A 24,462-nucleotide genomic window follows, 5' to 3' on the forward strand; every position below is an offset into this window, starting at 1 on the left:
GATCAATTTCATGGCACTGTGTATCTGCAGTCTATGTGTATGTGAGAGTATTATCAAAGCAATTATGACTGGTCGAGATAATACTAAAACTAACTTAAGAAATGACTGTGGAGTCGTCATGACTCTATGAAAGCCTTTTGCACATTAGAATGATTCTTGAAATGCATACCTTGAAGTTATCATCTCAGTTGGAAGTGTTGAGTTAATTGTTATTCATGATTTTTTTTTTTTTTTTTAAAGAATATAAAGTATTAATCTCCAGCATGTTCACCCTATTTTGAACAGAGTTGAAGGCTGTAATCACTTTCACTGTGATCTGCCTCAGAAGCACGTGGAAAGGCTTCATCTCACAAAGCAGCAACCAGGGTTTTAATAGGAGCTAAGAAAAGAGAGCACATTACACCTGTCCTTAAATCACCAAGGCTGACTCGCTTCCAGCAAGCTCCAGAATTAGCACTTGAATTCTCACTTAGCAAGGAAAGACTATAAAAATACATCACACTGCTTTCAGCTTGTAATTTCTGCTGTCCAAAATGTCATTAAAGGGGAGCGGTGGAAGTCATGTTAAGATCTGGAACACCAAAAGAAAATGTCCTGATGAAACTGCTCTTCAGCTGGCTAACAAAGTGCAGGAAAAAGCATGGGAGATAAAATAAGGTTTCTGTAGTGGTCCAAAGATCTGCTGTAAAAGAGCTGCAGCACAAGGCAGGTACAGCTACTGACTCAAGGCTAGATTGTTTTCTACCTATCTAAAACATTTTTGATTAAATGTCACAAATGCCCAAATTGGATAAGACCAAATACAACCTTAAAACACAAACTCATGTTTATTCATTGTTCTTTATCTATTACTGTAGCCGTGCATGACTCAGACACTCTTTACTTTTTTTTGTGACAATAATTGCCTGGATTTGACAAGTTTGACATATTTCAGTTTTTCCTCATAGGTATTGAATATAGAGAGGAAAAAAAACAACAAAAAAATCCTCATTTAATATTAAGTAGATTCCTCCTCCCAACTCTGCCATTTCTTACAAAACAAACAGTTTTGTAGAGGCTTTTTCATGTCTTCCCGCAGACTGTCTCGCTCCCTTGGGCCAATCCTGCATAAATGGGCAAAGGCAAGCTGAGTGCTGCATGCAGACCCAACACATGCACACCCTTTCTGCATTCCACAGTCACAGTCATTATGCTGCACCCCAGGGAGACTCGTTAAAAACATTCTGGAGATGCAAACTTTCATTCCATTTGCAAGTTATCAGTGCGGTTTGTCACACCAAAGTGTTGTGATGTAGCTTTGGCGTTCCCAGAAGGACTCAGTCAAAATGCTCAACCCTTCTCTTTTACATCTGACTCTGCTGAGTGCAGTTACTCTACCCCCTGCAGTGTCCTGATAGACCATGATGACGATGATTGTATATATGAATAATCAGTGGAATTTCTTGAATAAGCAGAGCCACAACAGCAGAGATGGTAATAAATTCTGCATTACATGATCCCTTAAAAGCTTATTCTCTGTATATCGAGCTCCAGACAAGCACTTACCCAGTAAATAGCAACCCTTGAGTCGATGATTCTTTATCAAACTAGGCCATCCATCTCTCTGCTCCCAGTCTTTTGTACACGGCTATCAGAGCTGGACCACTGAAGAGGGAAAAGGACAAGCCAAGAGAAAGTAATAATGTTTGTGATGAGCCTTGTTGTTGACTCAAGTCTTGCTGCAAGATCCCTGGACTCTCACAGCAAGACCATTACACACTCTCCATGCTTCCCCATACAATGGCAGAGGGGTTTGTAGGGAATGAAGATGCTCTTATTTTAGATTGTGGTGACCACCAAATCACCCACCATTGTGCAAGAACTCACAGGTTTCAGCCTCCCAGTTACAACTTCTTCCCAGAAATGTAATGTTCACCTTGGTGATTATTTCACTGAATGAGCTGAGCTTATTAACAGATAACCCAGATCTGTTTTCACCTTAATCTTTGCCTCAAGCACTACAATTACACCACAATCACTACAATTACCTTATTATATGCTGAAGCTACTTCATGCTTCTGAGAGTTACTCCTTGAGAGGGATAGTTTGCTGACTATTCTGTTAAGACCCCTGTCATTTTTTTAAGGATCTGTAATGATGGTTTGATATTTTTGTGAGACAACTTAACAAAAGGTCCAGTTGTGCTTTTATAAGATTGTGAAAACACATTGGAAGATAACTTTTCATCAAATTGAAAAAACATCATTTGTTTAACCCTTTTCATGCATAAATTCATTTAAAAAAAAAAAACAATGTAACATTTTTTTAGATGCAGTATTTTGCCTCTACAGACAATTATACTTTCTTGTTTAATAGTGATATTTAGAATTTATCGTGATTCATAGTCTACTTCAATGTATTCTATAAAATATTTATAAAATAATATATAATCATAACTATATTATGTAAATCTTCTATAAAATATTGCTGTATTGTTTTCTTTTTCTATTTATCGCAAAGCAATTACATTGTAATTACATTACGGTCAGTCACATCATATATTTATTCATTGTCCAGTGAGGTGGAACGTATCGCATGATTCACTTACATCCACTGTAGTGGTTTATTTACAAAAATACCATCTTCATTCATGAATATGCAAGAAAAAAGCTTGTAAATAGGTGTCCATAACAGGGCCACCATGCATGAAAGGCTTCATTTGCTTTACCTTAAAGTTTTATGGAAAGACTACACATCAAAATGAAATTGCAGGCATTTTCTGTGTTTTTCACATAACTTTAGATATATGCTGATCTCAGGACTTGATTGATGTCAATGAATCATTATTTCTTTCAGTAAGTTATATGAATAACATTTTTTCCAGACCACTGTCCAAAATACATCTGTATTAATTGGCTCTGTAAATTCTAACATGAGACAGAAAATAGGAGAGCAGCACGTCATGTTTACCTGTGATCAGGATCACAGGTCCATTTTTCATGAGGGGTCTCTTAAGTTTCATCTCCTCAAAGTAACTATCCCTGGCTTCCCTTAATGATTCATGATGATTTTAATGTTTCTCATATTTTCTATAGATTGCTCCGCTCTACAATGTGTTGTTTATTCTGGGCTTGTTACCTCCCAAAATGGTGACTACAAAACAGAATGCAATGTGCCATAATGTCATAGCATAATAATTATAGCTGACCCTACAAGTAAGGAAGATGAAGACAAAGAGCGAAAGGTTTTTAGACAATATACCAGAACCATGCAGTCAAGAAATGTATGTGTAGAAATTTTTTAAAAAAAGGACACACAAGGAGCAATTCTCATTCAGTTTAGTTTTATTTGTATATCATCACTTCACAACAGAGATCATCGCAGGCACTTGTAAAGATTCAGTCCAAACCAATTATAATTAAATTCAATATACTGTTACACAGTTGTGATCCATTTAAATCAAACTAATTGTATAATTTAACATTAGTTTAGTATATAATACATCATATGACACTGATTCATAAAAAAATTATTACTATCAAATTGTTTTTAGTTCAACAACCATTTTGAGCAAAAGAACTTCCTTTTTATAGAAAACTTATAGCTGAAAAATATTTAGGAGGGTGGCCATGTGCCTGGACAGGTTGAGGCTGAGGAGGACAGGAAAGGTGTGTAAACAATCATCAGAACTGCAGGCCACAGAGAAACCTACGGAGTTATTGACAACAATGTTATCATATATTTATAAAAGCGGATTAAACAGAAGAGTGCAGACGCGTTAGTAAACCTTGAAGTCCCCTAGCTCCCTAACGCTATACCAACATAACTAAGGAGATGGCTAAGGGTCACCAAAGCAAGGTAGAATTATAAGCTTATTAAAACAAAAGGCCTACTTTTATAGAGAGGGTGTTTCCCAAATCCAAACTGGGAGCAAATTGAACAGTAGAGGGGATTGATAACTGAAGGTTCTACCCTCCATTCTGCCTTAAGTCATATATATATATATATATATATATATATATATATATATATATATATATATATATATATATATATATATATATATATATATATATATATATATATATATGTGTGTGTGTGTGTGTGTGTGTGTGTGTGTGTGTGTAAAATATGTGTAAATAAAAGTATGTAAATAGTTATCAAATGTATATACGTTATCTTATTTGGACATAAGATGGACTTCTAGATTTTCTGAATGCTCTTCCTTACCTTTTGTTCACAATCTTGTAAACACCTTATATTAGGGGCTCCTTGAGGGAATTTGTTTAAACTGCACACAAATACTTAGACTGAGGGAGGAACTCTTTTGAATAAATCATAAAACACCTTTTTGGTTATAATTCAATTACTTAGTCTAATTCTATCAAAATTAAACACAAATCTGCCTCAGCTGACAAATCGCACCGATAAACCTGTATAATCACACTTTGATTATAACCCATGGACTAAGAAATTCTCTTAGGCAGCTGAGGTCTAAAAGGTTCAAACCTGGTTTTCTTCTTCAGCAAAGCTGCCTGTTTGCTAAGGAGCATTATACATGATGAATAACAGTGCCAGGCTGTATTACAAAGACAGCTATGTGCAGTCTGCCTCCAGAGGAAAAAACTAGGGAAGACTGTAGCATTACCCCCAGAGACAGAGACCAACAGCATCAATAAAAGCAGCTGACGAACAAAAGCGCTTGTCAGCAAACAACCCAAAAAAGTCTTCAGTCCTTTTAGCGTGAAGAGCTTAACAGCTGTTTGCTGTCACATAGGTGCTCAGTTGTCCATGACTGCAACTGGGCTGAAAGGCTAAACTGCTCTCCGATGTTCAGCAAAGAATGATGTGGGGACAAATTGACAGTATTTAGCAAGTCAACACGTTCAATTTTCACCTGGGCAATAAGCCTGGCATCAGCGTGGCCTTTTATAAACACAAAAAAAACAGCAGAAAAGGGAAAATAATGGCGCTTGACACACAATGCTGCTTAAAATGCTAAATAAACCGCTGTTGCTGAAAACTTGCTCATAATAAAAACTGCATATTTTGTGCACAGCACATCATGCAATTGGGTAAGATGTTTTTTTTTAATTTATTTTATGTTTTGTTTTGTTTTTTTAAAATAAAAACTGAGTAATTATCTCAAGTCTTTTTTCATTGTTACCCCCCCCCCCTTTCTCTCTGTGTTTTCTGACAGCATTATTCAGATGAGGTCTGCATTGCAGTCTGAGTCATGTTTACTGACCAAAGCCGCAGTGTGAAATCCTGAATAATTGCTCTCCACAACTCCCCTGGCATGGCCTGGCACACTGTGCCGCTCGGCTCACTTCAAGCAGAAATTGACAGAAATTTCCAAAAATACATCAAGCCGCTGCTCTGTTCTTCTAGGTTTCTTTGACAAATTTCCAGGCCATCTGAAAATAATGACTATGACCATTTTAAAAAAAAAAAAAGATTTTGTGAAAGAGATTTTCAGTGAATGCTTGAGAGAAGTATGACAATAGTACAAAGTTAATTAGGGAATGCATACACCTAAGGTCTTGCTGCCACAGAATAGTTTTGCTTTTTTTTTTTTTTTTTTTGCACCTTCACATGCAGTGAGCTACATCTGTTGGGTGCAGAAAATGGGAGGAGAGGGAGAAAAAAAAAAGGTAAAGCTCTGGAATACCTGCTGTATCTCCAGCAGTATGTGTAATTGCTGAAAATGACAGATAAGCACAACAAGCTGATGTGTCAGGGCACTATGTGCACACCTCATTATACCACAGCACTCCTCCAACATGCAGGGAGGAGTCCTCTGTGAGTGGTGTAGAGACAATGTGCTGGTAATAGCACTATCAAATTGCTATTGCCCATACTTAGCACAGTGTGGGGTTCACTTTCGGGGAGGGAGTATTGTTGCTACTCAGTGCTTCATGTGCACAATTGTACTCTACAAATCTCAAAAGCCACCATATTTCCACCAGCATGTCGTTCTCCCACAATGCTTCATGATCTTTAGAGTTACTAAATAAAACCAAAAGGCACACAAATCCTCCTGAGAAAGGAAAAAAAAACAACAAAAACACGTGTAAGAAACTTTCTAATCAGGTTTCTTCAGACTGGTTTTGTCTATTTGAGCTCAGCAAGAAATCTCCTGCAGGCTTTAATATGAGGAAGCATCTCTTAAGGGTTTACTGCCATCTGTTGGTACTGAGTGAAACTGATTATCAGGCGCTGATGACCTCAGTGCTGCTTGCTCCTTACATTCATTTAGGCCAGTATCCTTTAATGTCTGGTCTGTCAATAGCTTTCTGTAAAATGAAAATAAAAAGGAGGTGGAAGGGTGGGGAGCAGCACTAATCTGATATAGCAGAGGCTAAAGGCTCACAAAAATCAATGGCATAAACTAACACGTTTTTAGGTAAAATGGGATCCAAATATTTTTAGATTTCATAAAATGACCTTTTCATAATGTGCCTGCATCAACCTGCGTTTTTATAACATCTCGAATAACCGTCTCACTCTCATTTTTGCATGCTTGACTGCTCCATAATTACCATTTAAAGTGGGGGATAGGAGTGAAGTGACTGAAAGGGTTGTTTGCGGCTCAGGTTACGCATGCCTGGCTGCCTTTCTTGATTGAATGATTGGGTGAAGCAAGAAGAAATCAACAAATGGGGGAAAGAAAAAAAATAGGAGGGAACACAGCTTGATCTGTAACAGATGCACAACTATAATTTCTACACGTGTACCTGCCTATGTGATTGCCTGTTTATAATTACTCATAATTCAGGCCGCTGGTTGTGCTGACACTATGACACTTATTAGACACATAAATAAATAAATGCAATGAAATCATTACTTTCCATTTATTTTAAAATGTGTGACAAAGAATTAAAAACCTTACAAAGCTAGCACAGTTCTGTTACATGACATTTATGGAAAAACAAAATCCTTTTATGGAGCGATATTACCACCGTAGCCAGTTCTGTTTTAAATGCTCCAGCTTCATCACCGACGATGGAGAGAAAATTGGCAGTAAATTTGATGCTGGCAGAGATGTAAAATGATGTCACTAAAATGGTTTGTCTTTCAAATTGCCAGCATCTCATGGTTATGTAAATGAACCTCTTGCAAAGACTAAATACAGTAGCTATGAAATGTGACATCAAACAAAATTTAAAGGGAATCTTTGTCACAAAAAAGGTTTATCTTAGTTACACGAAGGAGCTTAGAGGACGCTGAGAATGGCTCCTGAAAGAGTAGAAAGAGAAAAAAACGGATGCTGATTTCAACCCAGAGCAATTCCAAAGAATTTTTAAGCCCTTCCATGATAGCTGAACAAGATACGCAGAGGTAGAGAATATACAAAGAAAAAACTGTGGACAAACTTCTGCAATACATCCTAGGACAGCATATGGTGCTGTGTTCATTTGAAAATGTGCATCTAGATGGTTGTTGTAGCTGAAGATCCTCAGTCTGCATCCTCTTCCTCAGACTCTGACTCTGGGGGGAAAAAAGAAAAAGTGTCACTGCTCCTGTTAGTCATCGATGCACAGTGAACTTCTCTACCAATGACATTACAGCTTCAAGAGAACGAGTGAGGTAAATACCTTCTTCTGCGTTCTTGAGCCATTCCACAAACGTTTTCATCTGCTCAATGAAGATGCTCTTTCCTTTGGCTACATGGGCTTCGTTGTACCACTTCAGAATTGCTTCCTCACTCAAGACATCCGCTAAAAACCAAACAAGACAAAAAAAAAAAAAGCCAACAGAAACACAATAATGAAAAATTCTGAGATCTGAGTAAGAAAATCTGTTCGACGTGACGCCAACAGCACAGATGTGTCCCCAAGTGCTTGAAAAAAAAAACAAACGCACCCAGGCAGGTTGACGACATCAATCAAGACAAACTTTTTGGCTCTAATCTCCGGCCATCTGGCATCATTCATACATAGCTACAACGGCTTGCCGCAATAAAATAAAGTTTGTTTTCCCACAAACGAGGAGACAGGAACAGAAGCCTTATGGGCATAATTAACTCACCTTTGTAGAGCAGAACAACGATTTTCTGAAAGGCCTTCATGAAGTGGATGTTGTCATAGCAATATTCCTGGATCTTCAGCAGGAGTGTGAGCTCTGAGAGGCCCTGGGATGTAAAAGCCTTCAACAGTGGACTGTATTGCTGAGGATATAAAAAGTAGCAATTAAAGTTATTTGACTTTTGAAGCTAGTTTCACACAACAGGTGTGAAGGAGATTTAGGCCCTCCTCAAATGTCTTATATTTTCTCTTTGCAGAAGAAAAGGCTGAGAGTGACTAAAACTCTCCTCATTTCAACAGCAACTAGAATTATTAAATACTTCCCAATTTAAGAGACATAAATACTTTTCATTGGTTCTCTCTTCCCTGTGCTGTAACAGCTGCTGGATGGAAAAAGGGACCAAACAGAGGCATCACCTTTAAGTGTTTGATGGCTTGTTCGGTGACCAGCTCCTCCTTCTTGTTCCACTCCACAGTACTCATTACGCTGGACCAAATTAATCCGATCATCATCTGCTCCGAGATGTTGTTCTTCTTGATTTCTTCTCGAATGTAGGCGATAATCTGGAACGTACAATGCCGACAATGTAGACAAACCACAGCCACGCATGCATGCTGAAGTTCCCCTTTCTATCAAATGCTGCAGAAATGTGAGGCATGACAACTCTGGCAGGAGAAAGAGGCATGCAGGAGCAGATAGTATTGTTGAGGTTGAGTGGATTTCAGGAAGTTTTCACCGATTCACTGCATCCGCTTCTTTGCCACTCCTCAAGACAAAAGCAGGCAAAGGTTAAGTAGAAAGGCATTTTTTTACTGCTGCCCTCGGTGTGCGTCACAAAGAAGGTATTTAAGTGTAAAAGAAGCAGGAAAGCCGATGGACTTACATCCTTGAGGGCATCCCCACGGGACATCTGGTCCTGAATCTCTTTCTGCAGTTCCTTGCGGGCTCCCATAGACTGCTGGTTTTTGGCAAAGTCTGACAGCTCTTTGAGCCCAGCATCATTGAAGTACTTGGAGAAGTGCTCACAACTGCGTTTGTTGGCAGGAAACAGTTCCTGAAAGAGAACAGATTCAAACACTGAGCTGGGCCACATTATACCAGATGAGCCTTCACTGGTAATCAACTGGGTTTTTGCTCATTGTTCGCCACAAAAGTTTCCAACTTTAACTGCTGGAGTTTTATAAGGGTGGGGAAATCGAATATTGGGATCTTTTGCTTCACAATTTCAAAATCGATTTTTAAAAAAAAAATTTTTTTCTTTTTTTTTCAAATAAATAAAAATAATTCTTAATAAAAAATTTTGTTATTTTTATTGATCGTTTTACTTGTCTTCTTGGGCATTAAAGCAGCAGAATGATGACTACTGTGTTGTTTTTTCCTAATTTAAATCAAGAAAAATAAGTAAAAAAAGTTTTGTATTTTTTTTTGTTTGTTTGTTTTTAGTCTACAAAAATCAGCAATATCTGGGAATCATGAAAATCACAATTTAAATCAAATCGGCACCCAAAAAAATCGGAATCGAGTCAGGACAAAAACCATCACAGCCCAAGAGTTTAATAAATCAGCGCACAAACTGTTTAGACTCACTGTACAGACAAACAAAGCCTCATCTGAACATGTAAACAAAGATGTAATAAAGATGTGATCCTCACCATAAGTCTGTTGTCCATGCCAACTTTCCGAAGACTGGCAGTAACAGAGTTTATGTCCTTCTCAGAAAGCCAGGATTTGAAGAGTTTTACAGCAAAACATGCCGAAACACCTGAGCAAATGCATTATAATGTGAGTCAGCTGCTGCCAACAGACCTGCCAGGATAAAGTTAGGCTTCAGTAAGACTATGGTAAACACAACTGTGCAGCTCTAAACTGGAACAACGCCAAGAACCACGCAGAGTCTGGTATAGTCGAGAAGCATCTATATCTAAACAACAATGGGAAAGAAACATCAGCACACTCCTGTCTTTCATGTCTGTTTCAGGGCAACATAAGTACGTATGTTCCAGGTGATGTTGGATTAAATGGGAATATCCATTAGCTGTCATTGTTTGTGGCCAGTAAATTTCCTGTGAAACCAGTGAAAAACAAACAGCTGATGGAGCCTATCAAAACCTTCTAACATATTCTTATGATCGGTTCATAAGCTAAGTCCACTTATTCAAATAAGTGGAAATGCTGACTACATACAAACGCCATCAAGATTCATTTCAAACTTAGATGAAGTTTAAAAACACATAATGAACCTAAGGCAGACTTTGTCTGGGATCAGTTCTAAGAAAAAACAAACAAAGGAATAAAAAAAAAAAAAAAATAAAAAAAAAAAAAGATAAAAATGAAAAAACACCAACATCTAAATATGGCCGTGTCAGCCATGGGCCTTAGTCATCTTTGAAATGATTATTTTTTTTCTTTTTTTTTAAATTCACAAATAAATCCAGCAGTTTCCCTAAAATATTTTGTTTTTGTTATCGATTACACCCTTGCTATTGGAAACACAGGAGATAATGCGCTTCTTTCATAAAAATGGATTATAGGCTTTAGGCAACTTATAAGAGCAAAATAAGCATCATTAGTCTCCTTGAACACTAACAGTATTGTCAGCCATCAACTCAAATTGAAGCTTCCAGTTATAAGACCATTTGAACAACAGAAAAATTTATCACCATTAAATGATGCATAAAGCCTGAGATTTAAACAGCATTTTATATCTTAATGATTCTTTCCCAGCGACTGAAAATGGGCATGACTACGGTAGTTGTGTTAACACCCCAACATACATACAGAGGATCAGAATGGAGGTGATTTTACAGTGTGATGTTTCTGTCAGCTGCTGCCATATTGTTACTGTTAGTGCTTGCTTTCATGTATACATCTTTTTTTTCTGTGATGTTGTGTCAGGGCTGGGCGAACAATCAGATTTTAATGTCAATTACGATCTGGGTTTTTAACAATCATAAAAATAAAAGGGTGCGATTATTTTTCTCTTTGCAGTTTTACTCTCCTGCTGTCTTCAGTTGCCAATCGAGCGTCATGGCATTGCAGCGCTGTGCTGGAAACTCCTCCCACAGCAGGTTTGGTTTAATTCAGCTAGTGTTGCTAACTTGGCGAGTTTCTCGTTAAATCTGGCGACTTTTTTTTGTTAAAAGCGACTAACGACAAATCTATCAACTTTTACTGGAGCTATTAGATGCGTTTCTGGTGTTTTGGCGACTGACTTAAAAGGCACATATTGTTCTGCAGTTACTGTAAGGAAGGAGCAGCGGGAGCCTCTCCTGTCCTAAAGCACTCCCAGGCGGCCAGTCTCAGTCGCCTCCAGCAGCAGGTCAGTGTAGAATAACTGCAGTAGGTTGTGGAAGTTAACTACAACACAGTTTATACCATTGCCATGAAGAACTGGCTGCATTATTTTCGTGTACATAATTCGAAGAGTTAAACACTGTAATATCCCTCCGTTAGGGGCGTTACCATAGCAACGCGTTAATCAGCTGGTTCAGATCAGCTGTCTTTTAACAGGTGAATGAGAGAAACGCGCTGTAGCCTAACAGCGGTTGTTTGGCATAAAACGTACATCGAGGCCAACGTAAAATAGTTCCTATGTAAGCGGTAAAAGCAGATTAAACAACTCGGAACCGTGCATTAGACAGTTATAATGCACGACACGGAGTCGAGAACATCATGACGCGCAGCGTTGTTCAAAAATACTGGATAATTGTGTTAAATAATCGAGATCTCAATGTCAGTCAAAATAATCGTGATTATAATTTTTGTCTTAATCGAGCAGCCCTAAATTGTGTTGCTTTGTGATTCAGTGGTTTTGTCTCAGGTGTGTAGCTTTTAATAGCATTACAAATTGTATTTGCTTTTATAAACCAATAAATATTTTTAGATTTTTTTAAGACTGATTTGTTTACACTGCTGCACACAACTGTAAAACACAGAAGAAGAATTAAACTGGATACCTTCCTTGACCAGATTCTCATTGAAGAGGCTGCTGAGAATGGATGCGGAGAGCGTGCCGTTGGCCAGCAGAATTCCTGTTAGCATGGCCAGCTTGTTGCGCTCAGACTCTGTGAAGCCCTTGAGAAACAGCAGAAGCTGCCAAACAGTAAACAGATAAACAAAGTTCTGTCAGTCGAATAGACCTACTACTACTTTACTTTTCCCATTTCATATGAACCTTGTCTTATAGAATGTAATTAGTTTTTACATTTGCCTTTAAAACATTGATACACCCCTAAATTTAAACTATATGCCCGAGTATAATTCATAGACATTACATCTGTATCTGACAGAATAGTCACATATACTGCTGTCTAAGATGCATAATTCAGTCAAAAGCAAACATCACTCTGGGAATACTTGAGTGTATGTGTGGAAAATGCACGGTCCTGCGCTCACAGAACAGCAATAAACTTGTTGTAGAGTCCAGGTTATTTGGACCAAGTAAAGAAATACTGTTTTTCTGCTTGACCATTCAAAGCGTACTACAGTATGAAAGACCAATGTAACTCAGGGGCCTGTCAGCTCAGCTGAAAGCCAAGATTTTACACCTCCTTGGTGCTCTAAGTTAGAGGGCTGTCCAGTGCAACATTTCTTTTTGACACTTGCTCTAGGAGTCCCATTTGACTGGAAAATAAGACAGCTTAGATTCCAGTCAACAGTATCATCCTTTGCCAGAGGAGCATCTGGATGCCCAAATGTAGGAAAAACAAGTACAATCCCCCCCCCCCCCCCCCCTTGTACTTTATTACACTACTTAATCAGCAAAGGAAGTATTTCAATTCCTGAGTATTAAAAACGTTTAGTAGTTTTGTTTATTGAGTTTTTAATATTTTAAAGCTGTATTCCATATTTAAATGAAAGAGGGTGTAATGTAAAAGCTTGTGACGCAGGACAGCTTTCCAAATGAAATAAAAAAAAAAAAATAAATAAAATAAAAAAGTCATGAATACGGCTAAGGCATGTATAGATGTCCACATAAAACACACCTTTTTGATCTCCTCTTCAAACCCTTTCTCCAAGTATTTGTAGCGCCTGATGAGCTTGTTGAAAACCTACAGACAAAAAGTGTGTCTCATTATCTATAACAACAATTTAGGTATTTAGTATTGATCTTTCCTGTGATAGCAGTAGAAATAGAGCAAGAATAAAGCTATATTCACCAGAGCATATGCCTGCATGGTCTCCATGTCCTCTTGTGCCTTGAAGAGACAGACTTCTGTGCAGATCACGTCTTCAGAGAGAGTTCCCCCTGGGGCTATAAAGAAATGCATATTTTTTAATTCCTTCAATTACATAAATAATTGGAGTATAGAAAGGTTTCCTTAAAAAAAGTTTAAATTAGGCGTGGGAAAATCGAATCGAAAAACCAAATATCGGGATTTTTTGCTTCACAATTTTAAAATAGATTTTTTTGTGAGAAAAAGAAAAATCAAATTTTTTTTTTCAAATAAACAAAAATAATCCATTATAAAAATTTTGATTTTTTTTTTTTTTTTTTTTTTGTTCAAAAAAAACTTTTTTTTTCTTTTTCAAATAAATAAATAAATAAATATAATACATTATAAAATTTTTGGGCATTTTTATTGTTTTTATTGCATTATTTTTTTACTTGTCGTCCTGGGTATTATAGCAGCAAAATGACTGAGTTGTTTTTTTTAACTGAAATTAAGAAAAATGAAAAGCAAAAAAAAGTTTTGTACATTTCTTTTCGTTTTTAATCTACAAAAATCAGCAATATGGAAGAACTGTGAGAAACGCTATTTAAATTCAACCGGCACCCAAAAAAATTGGAATCTAATCGAATCGGGACAAAAGCATGTCGTCACAGACCTAGTTTAAATATATTTTTTACATATTGTAACTGCAGACACACATCTAAACCAGAGTAGTGCAATTCTAACAAAGCAAATTAGAGACTAAATTGCTTTGGCAAAAATAAAAAGATGACACAGGTCTGCTGCGATGGACTGGTGAACTGTCCAGGGTGTACCCTACATTTCGACCAAAGACTGTTTGGATAGGCTCAAGCTTCCCCGTGACCCTTAATTGGATTAAGTGGTTAGGATAATGAATGAATGAATGAATGAATGACACAGGTCTGTAAAATATAAAATGACATCCTATGCGGCCAAATATAAAAAGGAATGTCTGCAGAAAATGCTGCAAAGAAAGTACACATCACACTCATAGTAGTGCATATTTGAACTTTGTTAGGGTGCTACCGTAATTAGGTTGTCAAACAACCATTTGCTGTTATATTTTATGAATGCAATGAAATCAACATTTTGTCCTTTTCAATGCGGTTTTCATTTACACAGTTGAGACTAAATGTATTCTTTTCCCTTTCAAATTTTCATTATAGTCCCTTTTTATTTGACCACTAAGTTTCTTTGCCTAAAAAAAGACAAACAAGTGAGAAAAGATTGTGAAAATTTTGTGTAAGAGGTGCAGATGACAACCATTTTCATCAGAGGAAAACCATTCCATTGCTAGCTGGCTTTTTATATACCTTCACAGGGGCTTTTGTGGAATTCTCCACTTTTGTTGAACTGAAAGCCTTCGATCAGTTTCCATCTCTACAGATGTTAATTTCCCTCCAGAGATCCTGAATGGGATTCAAGTGTGGATGGTTTGTTTGTGTTGTTTTTTATCAATCATTCTACTGGAGATGTCAAATTGTTGCCATGATGGAAAATGGATGGATGGATTTGCTATGTGGTGGAAAACTTTCATGAAGTGAAAAGGGGAAATGTTTTTGTAAACAATGACTAAATTGTTAACTAGATAGATGGGGTCAGTGTAAGCACTCAGTTTAAAAGCCAGTACTGTGATGGTAGGAGTACTTTACAAATCAATGAAGCACCAATGCTTGTTTCTGCAAGGCGATAACAAAGCACACTGTGCTAATATTGCAAAAGCACTGCTTCAAAGTAAAGAATCCATGTTGTAATAGGCCTGTCTGACATCCAGATCCTTCACCCACTGAAAACAAAAAACATAACGAAAGATGCTGCAAATGAAGAAGGAGGTTTCACTTTTAGAGCCCCAACAAGTGATTCAGTTAGTTCTTATAAGCTCCGCTCTGTTGAGGGACGTGACATGGTGGGTGAAGCTGTTCTATTAATATCCTTAGAATTGCAGCGCTGATATAGATCCGTACAATTTATTGTTTGAGCTTCGTCATCACAGTGTACTTGTGTGTAATAGTCACATCGCAGGTCCTGCAATGTGGGAGGTAAATGAACTCATTTGTCTATCTGTCCATCTTCGACCTGCAGACATTGTTTGGGATCTTTCCAATTTTTGTTTAAAACTGTTTCAACGAGGGCAATCGTACATGAAACATGACCGAACGAAACATTAAGTCAAGACCTAGCTCAATAAAACAAGGAATAAAAGATAACTATAAGAATAATTCTCAAATATAGTGTAACGTGCACAAAAAGAGGTGCGATAAGTGCAGGTTCATGGTTAACATGATGTCAGGACTGTAGCATAACTTAGTACTATTCAACTCATCTGTTGAAAATTACTGGGGGGGGGGTTTTGTTTTTTTGTTTTTTATATCAATATATTTCACAAGATTAGAAAACAAATCGTAAGGTTAGTTTTTTCCAATATTGTGCATCTTTCTAGTCCCCAAATAAGTCAGTTTTATTGTTTGATACATTTGCATTGTAATATTTTAACCAAATAAAGCATTAAATTAATCATAAAATCACTTCACATTGTTTGCATTTGCATTTTACACACTGGCACTGGCTGGCCTCCAAGAATGGGATCAGTTAGCCTATGAAGAAAAATTGCTCTGCAATTAAAACACATTCACTGCAGTACAATAAACAATGAAGGTTGTTTTTCTTCATTTTTATTGTTCTAAGGCAACTCACCCAGCATTCCACCAGCCACCAGGATATCAAACAGTGTCTCAGCATATCGCCGGTAGTCAAGCTTGGCACCAGAGGCATCAAGGAACTTCGCGACAGCTTCCAAATCAGGGCCGGTTTGGTTCAGACCTTGCACAATACTCTCCTGAAACTGGGAAGGGTCAAACCTCTCCTTTTCATCTGAGGAAGGGAAAAGCATTTACAAGAGTTTAACCCTGGCAATAACAGTTTTTAAATACAGCTGTGCTCATATTTATTCATATCCTTTTATTAAAGAAGGAAAAAACAGCTGCCTGTAAAATAAGCTGAAATTGACTACATTTTTTTATGAAAATCATCACATTATTTTCTAATTCTGGTTCAATAGAAATATTTGTTTAAAAAGCAAACAAATAAGATAATCTATTACACATTACATCACTAATAAACTAATGTTTTGTTGAACAATCCTTTAATGTTTCCGCTACAGTCAGGTGTTTTCTGTTCCTCTCAGTCAGACTTCTGCACCTGTTGACAGGTATTTTGTCCCACTGTTCAACAGAAAAGTGCTCTAATTTGTCCAGGACCAATTTGATGGTTTGTTTTCTTTTTCTTTCTTCAACTCAATTAAATGAAAAACAGTGTCTTATAATGCTAAATTATATTTTTGCCCATTTTTAGTTATTGTTCCTTTTTTAAGTCTCCAGTTATTTGAGTGTCTGTTGTAAATTCAGGCTTTTTTTTTTTCATGAAAGGGTATGAATACATATGAGCACAACTGTATGTGATCTAGCAGTCAGACAGAGTTAAATCATTACTTTGTACTGACAGATGGCTGCTGGGACATGACTTTGTTTATGTTCCTGATCAGCAGTAAGAGAAGCTAGAGTACTATCAGTCAGTATTTTTAAAGTTTCTCACCTCTTTTTCGAGTCTTGAAACGCTGGCCTGTTAGCGTGGGCTTCTGTTGCCTTTGATTACTCATAAAAATAGTCTGGAAGACGAAAGGAGATTTGTCAGATCAGATAAAATGACAATATCGATGAACCAGCGTGACTCCGAGTGACACATCTGATAACATGCTTTATCCACTATTAATTTGGCTCTTTTGTGGCTTATAACTTTAAGAAATGTTTATGTAAGCCTCATCTGCTGGCTGTAATTCCTGACACCATCTTTATTGTTCTATTATATTATATTATATTATATTATAATTACGCGTAACCACCGACGTTTGTTACGTCTAGAGCAAGTCGTGCAGTGAATCCATCTAAACTACACTCAATCTAAGCAGCAAATACACTGAAATACTTGTCCAATGGGACGTGACAAGATTAGATAACAATGAGTTGACTCGTCAAACCTGTCAGGATTCTGATATCTGAGCTCATAGACATAAATAATGTCTATGTCAGACCTCACTCCACACGGCTAAGTGCTAGCTAACTACAACTATATCCCATTTCAGCCATCTTCATCTTCCCGACACGGTGCCAACTTAAGCTTCTATAAGTGACTAATGATCGTTTAGACGCAACTAAAGCCACGAGAAACTCACCGAAATCCTCTTTTGGATCAAAAACAGCCCGTGGAAAAAGTACAATTGCGCTCCAATACAATCCGACGGAAGGAAGAGGAAATGGCAGACACAGCCGCGCATGCGCTCTAACACAACGTCTGCGCGGACGACAGTTGAAAGAAAGCGGTTAAAAAAGTATCAAGCGACCGTTTAATGAAACGGAGTCTGTGTGAAATTAATGCAACATTAATACATTTCAGTTGAGTAACACGAAGAAAATAAACTGCGATTCTTGTAAACGAACTCTGAATTACTTTAGTTTTTATATGGGCAAATTATATAACAGAGCAGGACCAACAAAAAGTGAACTCGAATCCTGAATTAACACATCAAACTAACCGAGTGTCATTAAACTGTCATCGGTAAATTGTTGCTATCTAAAATTTAGACGCAGGATGGGGGTGTTGTGCAGCGTGGTGGATGATGCATGAGTCCATAAAGGATGAAGGAAAATTTCATGTTGCGTTAGAATTTACCTCGTAAATCTGACTATCATGCCAGTTGCTGTTTGCTAAAGTTCAACTTGCTTTTTTCTTCTCGTTTGAAGGATACAGTCAGAGCATACTATACTTTACAGAGATTTAATAATGGTGATTCAATTTAAAACGTAACTTTGTTTTATGCTATATATAAATATAGGCTATATAATTTAGAATTGATACACATACTTTGTTTATGTTCTTTATGCAAAAAGGGCCTATTGATAAGACTCAGAATTTTAGCCACATTTAATCTTAATGACGATACAGACAAATAAAATAATTACACAGATAAACTAATTTTAAAAAAAGATAGATTTAAGCAAACGTTTAAAAAGCTTCACTATAGATTTATTCTAGGTCCAGAAAGATATATTTAAACAGCTACAGTGAGAAACTTACTTCAAACAGTGACAAAGTTCTCAAAAACAACTGCAAAGAAAATAAAACAAAGATACAAAACCACATAATAAACTAACTTAAAAATATTTTTTAAATTAAAACAACCATGGAGAGATGCATTCACCCTAACCCTAAGCCAAAGTTAAAAGACTGAAAGCTCTTTCAGTCTATTTCCACAATAGGCAATCTTTTTTCCTGGCCTTTTTCCAAATCTGAGCCTAGGGCCACGACATTCCACACCTACATCCCACATCCATAACTAGATGATTTTACCGCTTTCTCAGATAAAATCTGTTATCTTGTCTTTTTCTCAATTTGATCAGATGTTCTTTTCGAGTTTGAAAACTTTGGATTCTCACAAGTCTGACTGGATTCTTTTCTTTTATTATATTTGAAAAAGAATAGTTTCATAAATTCCGATAATATTCGAAGGCATCACCCCCCAGCCCCCCTCCCACCACTGGAGGTGATTAAGGGAGCGTGGACGAGCCCAGAGACGCTGCTCCAGCCACTCCCTACGCCCGGCGGACCCTGAGCTCTCAAATCCATCCGGAGCTCCATTCAAAGTGCTGAGATCTGGATGGGAGCCTCGTTCAGTCGCATCCAGCACAACAGAGCAGAGTTAAACCGAGGACAGCCGGGAAGGGCTTCAGGAGACACTCCACAGTTGGAGGATCTCCTCGGGATCATACTTTTATCCGCAGAGTGGATTTAGGACAAGAAGGAGCAACTCTTGCAGAGATAACGAGGCAAGTTGTATGTTATCTGTTGTTGCTCGGCTACGCGATTTTTAAAAACTGCGAGTTTTTCTTCTTTATTTGAGGGGGGGCTCATTTGTTAAACTTTTGCATTCGCGGCAACTATTTTAAAAAGTTAACTTTTTCATTGTCTGCTCCTCCTCAGCTTTCCCATCTCATTCATTTCTTCTCACTTCGTAGAGGAGGGGGGTTGGGATTGTTTTCTTCTTATTCTTCGCTACCTTCCTTTTTGTGAAGGAACTGTATCTGTTATTGGAGGAATATTGAACTGGTTGTGCGTTGGTTTCTCTCTGCTGGTCCAAGCGCTCACCCAGTAAGGTCCATGAACATCGTGCTCGCTAATTGCCAACATCTGCGAGCGAGAACCATCTTGATCCGCCTGCAAACCAGCAGCTCGGTTCTCCCTGTCAGAGTTTTTTCCTTTCCCATACTTCTAAGTTAACTTTCTATCTGTGCAGAACTGCGTGATAGCAATGATTTATGCAGTCTCTGGGAGGGGGTGGCTTGGAGGAAATTAACCAAAGTTTTTGTTTTTATTTGTCTTTTAACTTTTCATTAAAGATTACATCCTGTGCGCTGTGATTTATGGATAGATTTTAGTTGAAGTTATTGTTCACAGACAAAGCTCAGTCCTAGTTTAAATGATAAATGAACCAACCAAAGGTGGGTTTACCCTCAAATCCACCTTTTTGGTTTTAAGAGATTCTGAAGCTGCTGACCGGAATAAATCATAGCTCAGCATGGACTGCATGAATAAAACCATTCACCTCTTCCACACCTTCCAAACATCCCACTTGACAAGTTGACCTGCTTACTTTCTGCTGGATTCTCCTGAGGGATTTTGTGTCAAACTCCTAAAAGAGAGATGATGGAAGAAAAACTATAGCTGTAAGGGGAAATGAGGAAGCACTCCAATGTTTGTTGTCATCTTCATAACCCACAAAGACAATTTGTTTCTGTGCTTGGGGTTTATTCAACTCTTAACTCTACTGTTGAACTTGAAGTCATAAGAGAATTAGATAAGACCTTTAGACAATAAGTTTGTCTCTCTCTTTTTCTTTTTTTTTTTCCCCCCTTTATGTGGCTTTCCACAAATATGTCCCGCCTCTTTTGGCAAGCTTCTCAGCTGGGAAACCAGATGGGAACTTTATTACCACCACTGATCAAACAAACTGTGATGTAAGATGACTGTGGAAGGTGGTGGGCTTTTTTGTGGCTGGACAGAGAAAGAAAGAGAGAGAGAAAAAGAGAGACTTCTGGGGTAAATGGGGAAAAAAGTAACAACCTTTTTAGCTCACTTGGAAGATGGCAGCGGGCAGGACTGTTTGCCAGTAGCTCTGCTCAGTGGGAGCTTGTCAGGCAGCATGCATAAGTCACCACAGTATTTTCTAGTGTGCCAGACCCCACCACCCCCACTGGAACATAGTGGGGGTGACATGCTGTGGTCTTATGCGGGGTGCATTGAGGACCAATCTGTATCCACCGGTGCCATGGTGATGAATAGTGTTTGCATTTGTCTGTCTGTGTAGTAAAGCGTGTTTCTTGTTAGGCCTGCGCCAACACAGATACACATTTGGGGGGGGAGACACACACACACACACACACGCAGCCCCACCGACTGGAGATGGCAAAGCCCTCGGCAGCCTCTTCAAAGCCAGTAGTCCTCTCAGCGATCCCAGCTCAGCAGTTCATTCATATTACGATCTCTCAGCTTTCACTAAAACACGTGAATAGTTTCCAAGTCGACTGTCTCAACAAAGAACTTTTTCACTGTGCAGTTTAACTTGTGGAAATTTTCCCCCAGTCCAAATGAAATCCCTAAACTTGACTTCCTTTGGCGCCCAGCAGAGGTGCGGTAATAGTACTGTACTGTAGAGTTAGATGTTTCCCCCTGCTGTAAGTTTGCTACAGCTGCTTTATTCATTCACTCAAAGATCCCAGCCAGACGAAGGCTGTGAAACATCACACCCAGTCCTCTTTTCTTATGCACATGCATTTAATCAGATGGTCATTTTAAAAGAAAAGCAAAAAATCACTGTTAAACTGCTTAACAGCTGCCATCATGACCATCTCAAAGCTGAGATCTATGCACAAGTTAAGCTCGGCCTACAGGTGTTCAGGCCATGCTGGTCTGTTTTTTAAGCAGATGCTCCTCATGTTCTGTCTTGTGCAAAAATTAACTGGCACTTTCTGCAGCCATTGATTGTGCTTTCACCTGTTCAGTAAACTGTGTTGAAATGGCTCCTGGCTGTTGAGTGTTAAACCATGCAAGAGGAAAAAAGTTTGCATAAGGAATTTCTTGGCACACTTTAACATTTTAAGACTGGGAGGAAAACATTAGCATCCAGACAATATGTTTTTCTTCATTACTGTTTCATAATCATGATGAAAGAAACCAAAAAAAAATCTTTTGGGGACTTTATTTTTTTTATTTTTTTTTTAATGAAGACTAAGATCAAAGCTGCTCCTCTAGATGTGTACTGTGGGATTATTAATTTTGACCATATCTGATTAATGGTTGCTTGTCACCATGAATGATCCGCCTCCACAGTGTTTCAACACAATTTGATTATATTAAATTCACGTGCTTTAAGGTGGCGTTTAAGTGTCATAATCAAATTAATTTCAGGCACGCGCTGCATTAATATGAAACTAGGAATTCAGCATTGCTTTCTAAAAGAATAAAGCATCAAAAGCTGGATTTTTTTTAATGCAACTTTTACTCTTAAGCACTTAAAACCAAACTAAAAGGATAATGGGGAGAAAATTCAAAATTCTAAAGTATTTTTAACCCCTTTAACAGATTTGTAAAATAAATGGTAAAAAAAATGTATAGATATTTTTGTACATTTACTATTTATTACCATGTAACGTTTCAAAATTGCTGTGCAAAAAGTGTCCACTAGGGGGCAAAAGACAAGAATCTGATGGTGTACATTCGTGTGGTTTTTTTTTTGTTTTTTTTTTTGTTTTTTAGCAAAGTTTTTACCATAAAGTGATGCAGAAGTTCTCAGAAACTCTTATTTGATACAGTCAGCAATAAAGGATTACTCCCGAACATATCCTAAACTCGTCTGCCTACATATTTGAATATTTTGGATTGATCAGTGTGAAAGATTCGTAAAATTTTCAAAGCTAAAAATATGACAGCAATTTGTACTGTTTATAAACTACCTACACATTAGCCACCTTATCTGTAAGGATATATTCTGAGATAATCTGCGATCATGCTGAACCGTTTCTCTCTGTGACTTCTTTACATTTCATTTTGTATTGATTGCCAGTTCTGGGCTCGTGTTTACCAAATGCTCCCGTCTCTCTGCACTTTGAGCTGCTTTGTAAATAAAGAACTGTGTGCATTGGTTCATGTTTAACCAACACATGGACGTTCTTGTGGTATGTAAACACAATATTTATCAAATGCTATAATTTAACACTTTTTCTTTACTTCAGCAGCTGTTAAACACACACAACACACTCTTAGAGTAGTGGAGTGGCTGTCAGTTTGCTTGCCAGCCTCATCTCTCTGCTCCTCTAAACCCCTGTCCTGTGAGCGCTGCCCTGCTCTGCACTTTGGCACAGACCCATGCTCTGCTGCTGCTCCGTTAGACAGGCCTTTAATCTCCATCTCTGGCAGCAGCTGCGATGTTGTGACTCCTTTGCCTCGCGACAAGGCCACGCTGATCTGTGGGACATTTTCAAAGTATTGCGCTGCATAATAGATTTTTATTATCACATGTTTGCACACCAACGCCACCATATTCTCAAACAACCGCTCTCAAGCAGCGTAACAGCAATTATCTCCCCCTTTTGTGTTTTTGGCGCATCTCGTGCAACTGCTTTTTGTCCCAGAGTGCAGGGTTGATTTGTAGATTGCAAAGAAAGCACTGACCATTTCAAAACTGGTAGCCACCCTGAGCAACTTTATGTTTTATTAAACATGTTTGTTCTGTCACAACACAGCTGATCCATTAGCTCTGCTTGTGTGTGTGTGTGTGTGTGTGTGTGTGTGTGTGTGTGTGTGTGTGTGTGTGTGTGTGTGTGTGTGTGTGTGTGTGTGTGTGTGTGTGTGTGTGTGTGTGTGTGTGTGTGTGTGTGTGTGTGTGTGTAGGGGGGTTGCTGCTTATGTGTTTTGCATGCATGTGAGTGCTTGCACGACTGTTGACCTTTTGCTTTGAATTTTCCCCTTGCTAAAGGATGGGCTGGGGTGTTAGTACACATGACCACAGTCTTGCTCTTTTTAATAATATATGTACATTTAATGGTGTTTTTATTCATGCTTCCCCCCCTTAGTTTGATCTGGCTGGGAAATCTAGGTCAGTGTCAGAGTCAGGAAGCAAAGCATGTCTCTTAATATTACTGTGACATGCATTGAAATCCCAGGTCCTGTCCAGCCATCGTTATTAAAATCTCACTCGTGCTTTAGTTGATGTTGAGCAACTTTGCTAAATACAGCACTCTAATCTGCAGGAATTATGGATCAAAATCTGATTTTCTAAATCGAATACTGTGGTGTCTCCTGCACATGTCAAGCATGAGACGACCCTCATCAAGCATGTAGCATGATGCTGTAGGGGAGTAATGAAGTACCAACAAGCACTACTTGAATGAATAGTATACAGTAGTCTGAAGTCTTTTGAAAAAACAAAACATGAACAAAAAACATTATAGATTCTCTTTAATAATGTTTGTTACTATTACATGCACCAATTACTTCTGTAAGAATTGCAGAAAATGTTTTTTTTTTTTTTTTTTTAAATCAGGGCTATATATTGTTAGAAGTACCAGAAAATGAATAATTAAGGTACTATGTAAAGATTGACTAAACAAAAGAAGGAGATAGTTTTGTAATTTATTCTCTTAAATGAGAAATGCAACGGAGGCCTAAATTAACAATGCCTTCCTATATTTGGAAGCTACAATGATTTGCTCTGCTGGTGCAACACCAGATTCTGTGACATGACATATAGAGAATATGTTATCGAGTACATGAGGTCAGCATTTAAAGTGCCAGAAGTAAATGAGGGGTAAATCGCACCCATCTGCTGCACACAGGCACAGAGCCAGGCAGGGTATTGAGATCTCATTCAGATAAGGCTGACATGAATGCCCCCAGACTATGGCCATTTGATCCTGCTGCATCACTCCTTGTGTGAGCTTTGTATTTGAGATTAATTGCAGCTTAACCATGCTTGGCCCTTTAAAGATGCTCAACGGAAAAAACATTAGGAGACTGATGCAGCGGGACACTTTTAATCTGGTTCCTCTGAGTAATTTACAAGTATTTTTTTGGGGATTTAGATTCAACTGTATTGTTTTACTTATATTTTGAATATAAGATGAGATCAGGGACTTGTTCTCGTTCAAATGAA

General features: G+C 37.9%; 1 protein-coding gene across 1 annotated transcript; it reads right to left on the reverse strand.

The window, feature by feature from the left end:
* Window positions 1-6,822: 6,822 nt before the first annotated feature.
* On the reverse strand, window positions 6,823-17,491 carry LOC306766641 (eIF5-mimic protein 2-A-like). Its single transcript, XM_079254445.1, has 12 exons — window positions 17,431-17,491; window positions 16,794-16,866; window positions 15,897-16,073; window positions 13,167-13,261; window positions 12,993-13,058; window positions 11,964-12,099; window positions 9,660-9,769; window positions 8,891-9,061; window positions 8,424-8,570; window positions 8,011-8,149; window positions 7,578-7,700; window positions 6,823-7,470 (listed from the first exon to the last, which is right to left on the reverse strand). Exons 2-12 carry the CDS (start codon window positions 16,855-16,857, stop codon window positions 7,439-7,441), a joined length of 1,260 nt encoding a protein of 419 aa, XP_079110571.1. The 5' UTR covers window positions 16,858-16,866; window positions 17,431-17,491; the 3' UTR covers window positions 6,823-7,438.
* Window positions 17,492-24,462: the final 6,971 nt, after the last annotated feature.

This window comes from Telmatherina bonti (assembly GCF_933228915.1).
Source record: "Telmatherina bonti genome assembly, chromosome: 15".
NCBI lineage: Eukaryota > Metazoa > Chordata > Actinopteri > Atheriniformes > Telmatherinidae > Telmatherina > Telmatherina bonti.

What these genes read in the sequence shown, in the direction of transcription:
- LOC306766641 (XM_079254445.1), bottom strand. Translation starts at nt 16,857, where the DNA reads ATGAGTAATCAAAGGCAACAGAAGCCCACGCTAACAGGCCAGCGTTTC. An exon ending in AAGCCATCAAACACTTAAAG is followed by an intron (nt 8,150 to 8,423) that starts GTGATGCCTCTG and finishes TTATATCCTCAG; the next exon opens with CAATACAGTCCACTGTTGAA. An exon ending in CGTTGTTCTGCTCTACAAAG is followed by an intron (nt 7,701 to 8,010) that starts GTGAGTTAATTA and finishes TTTGGTTTTTAG; the next exon opens with CGGATGTCTTGAGTGAGGAA.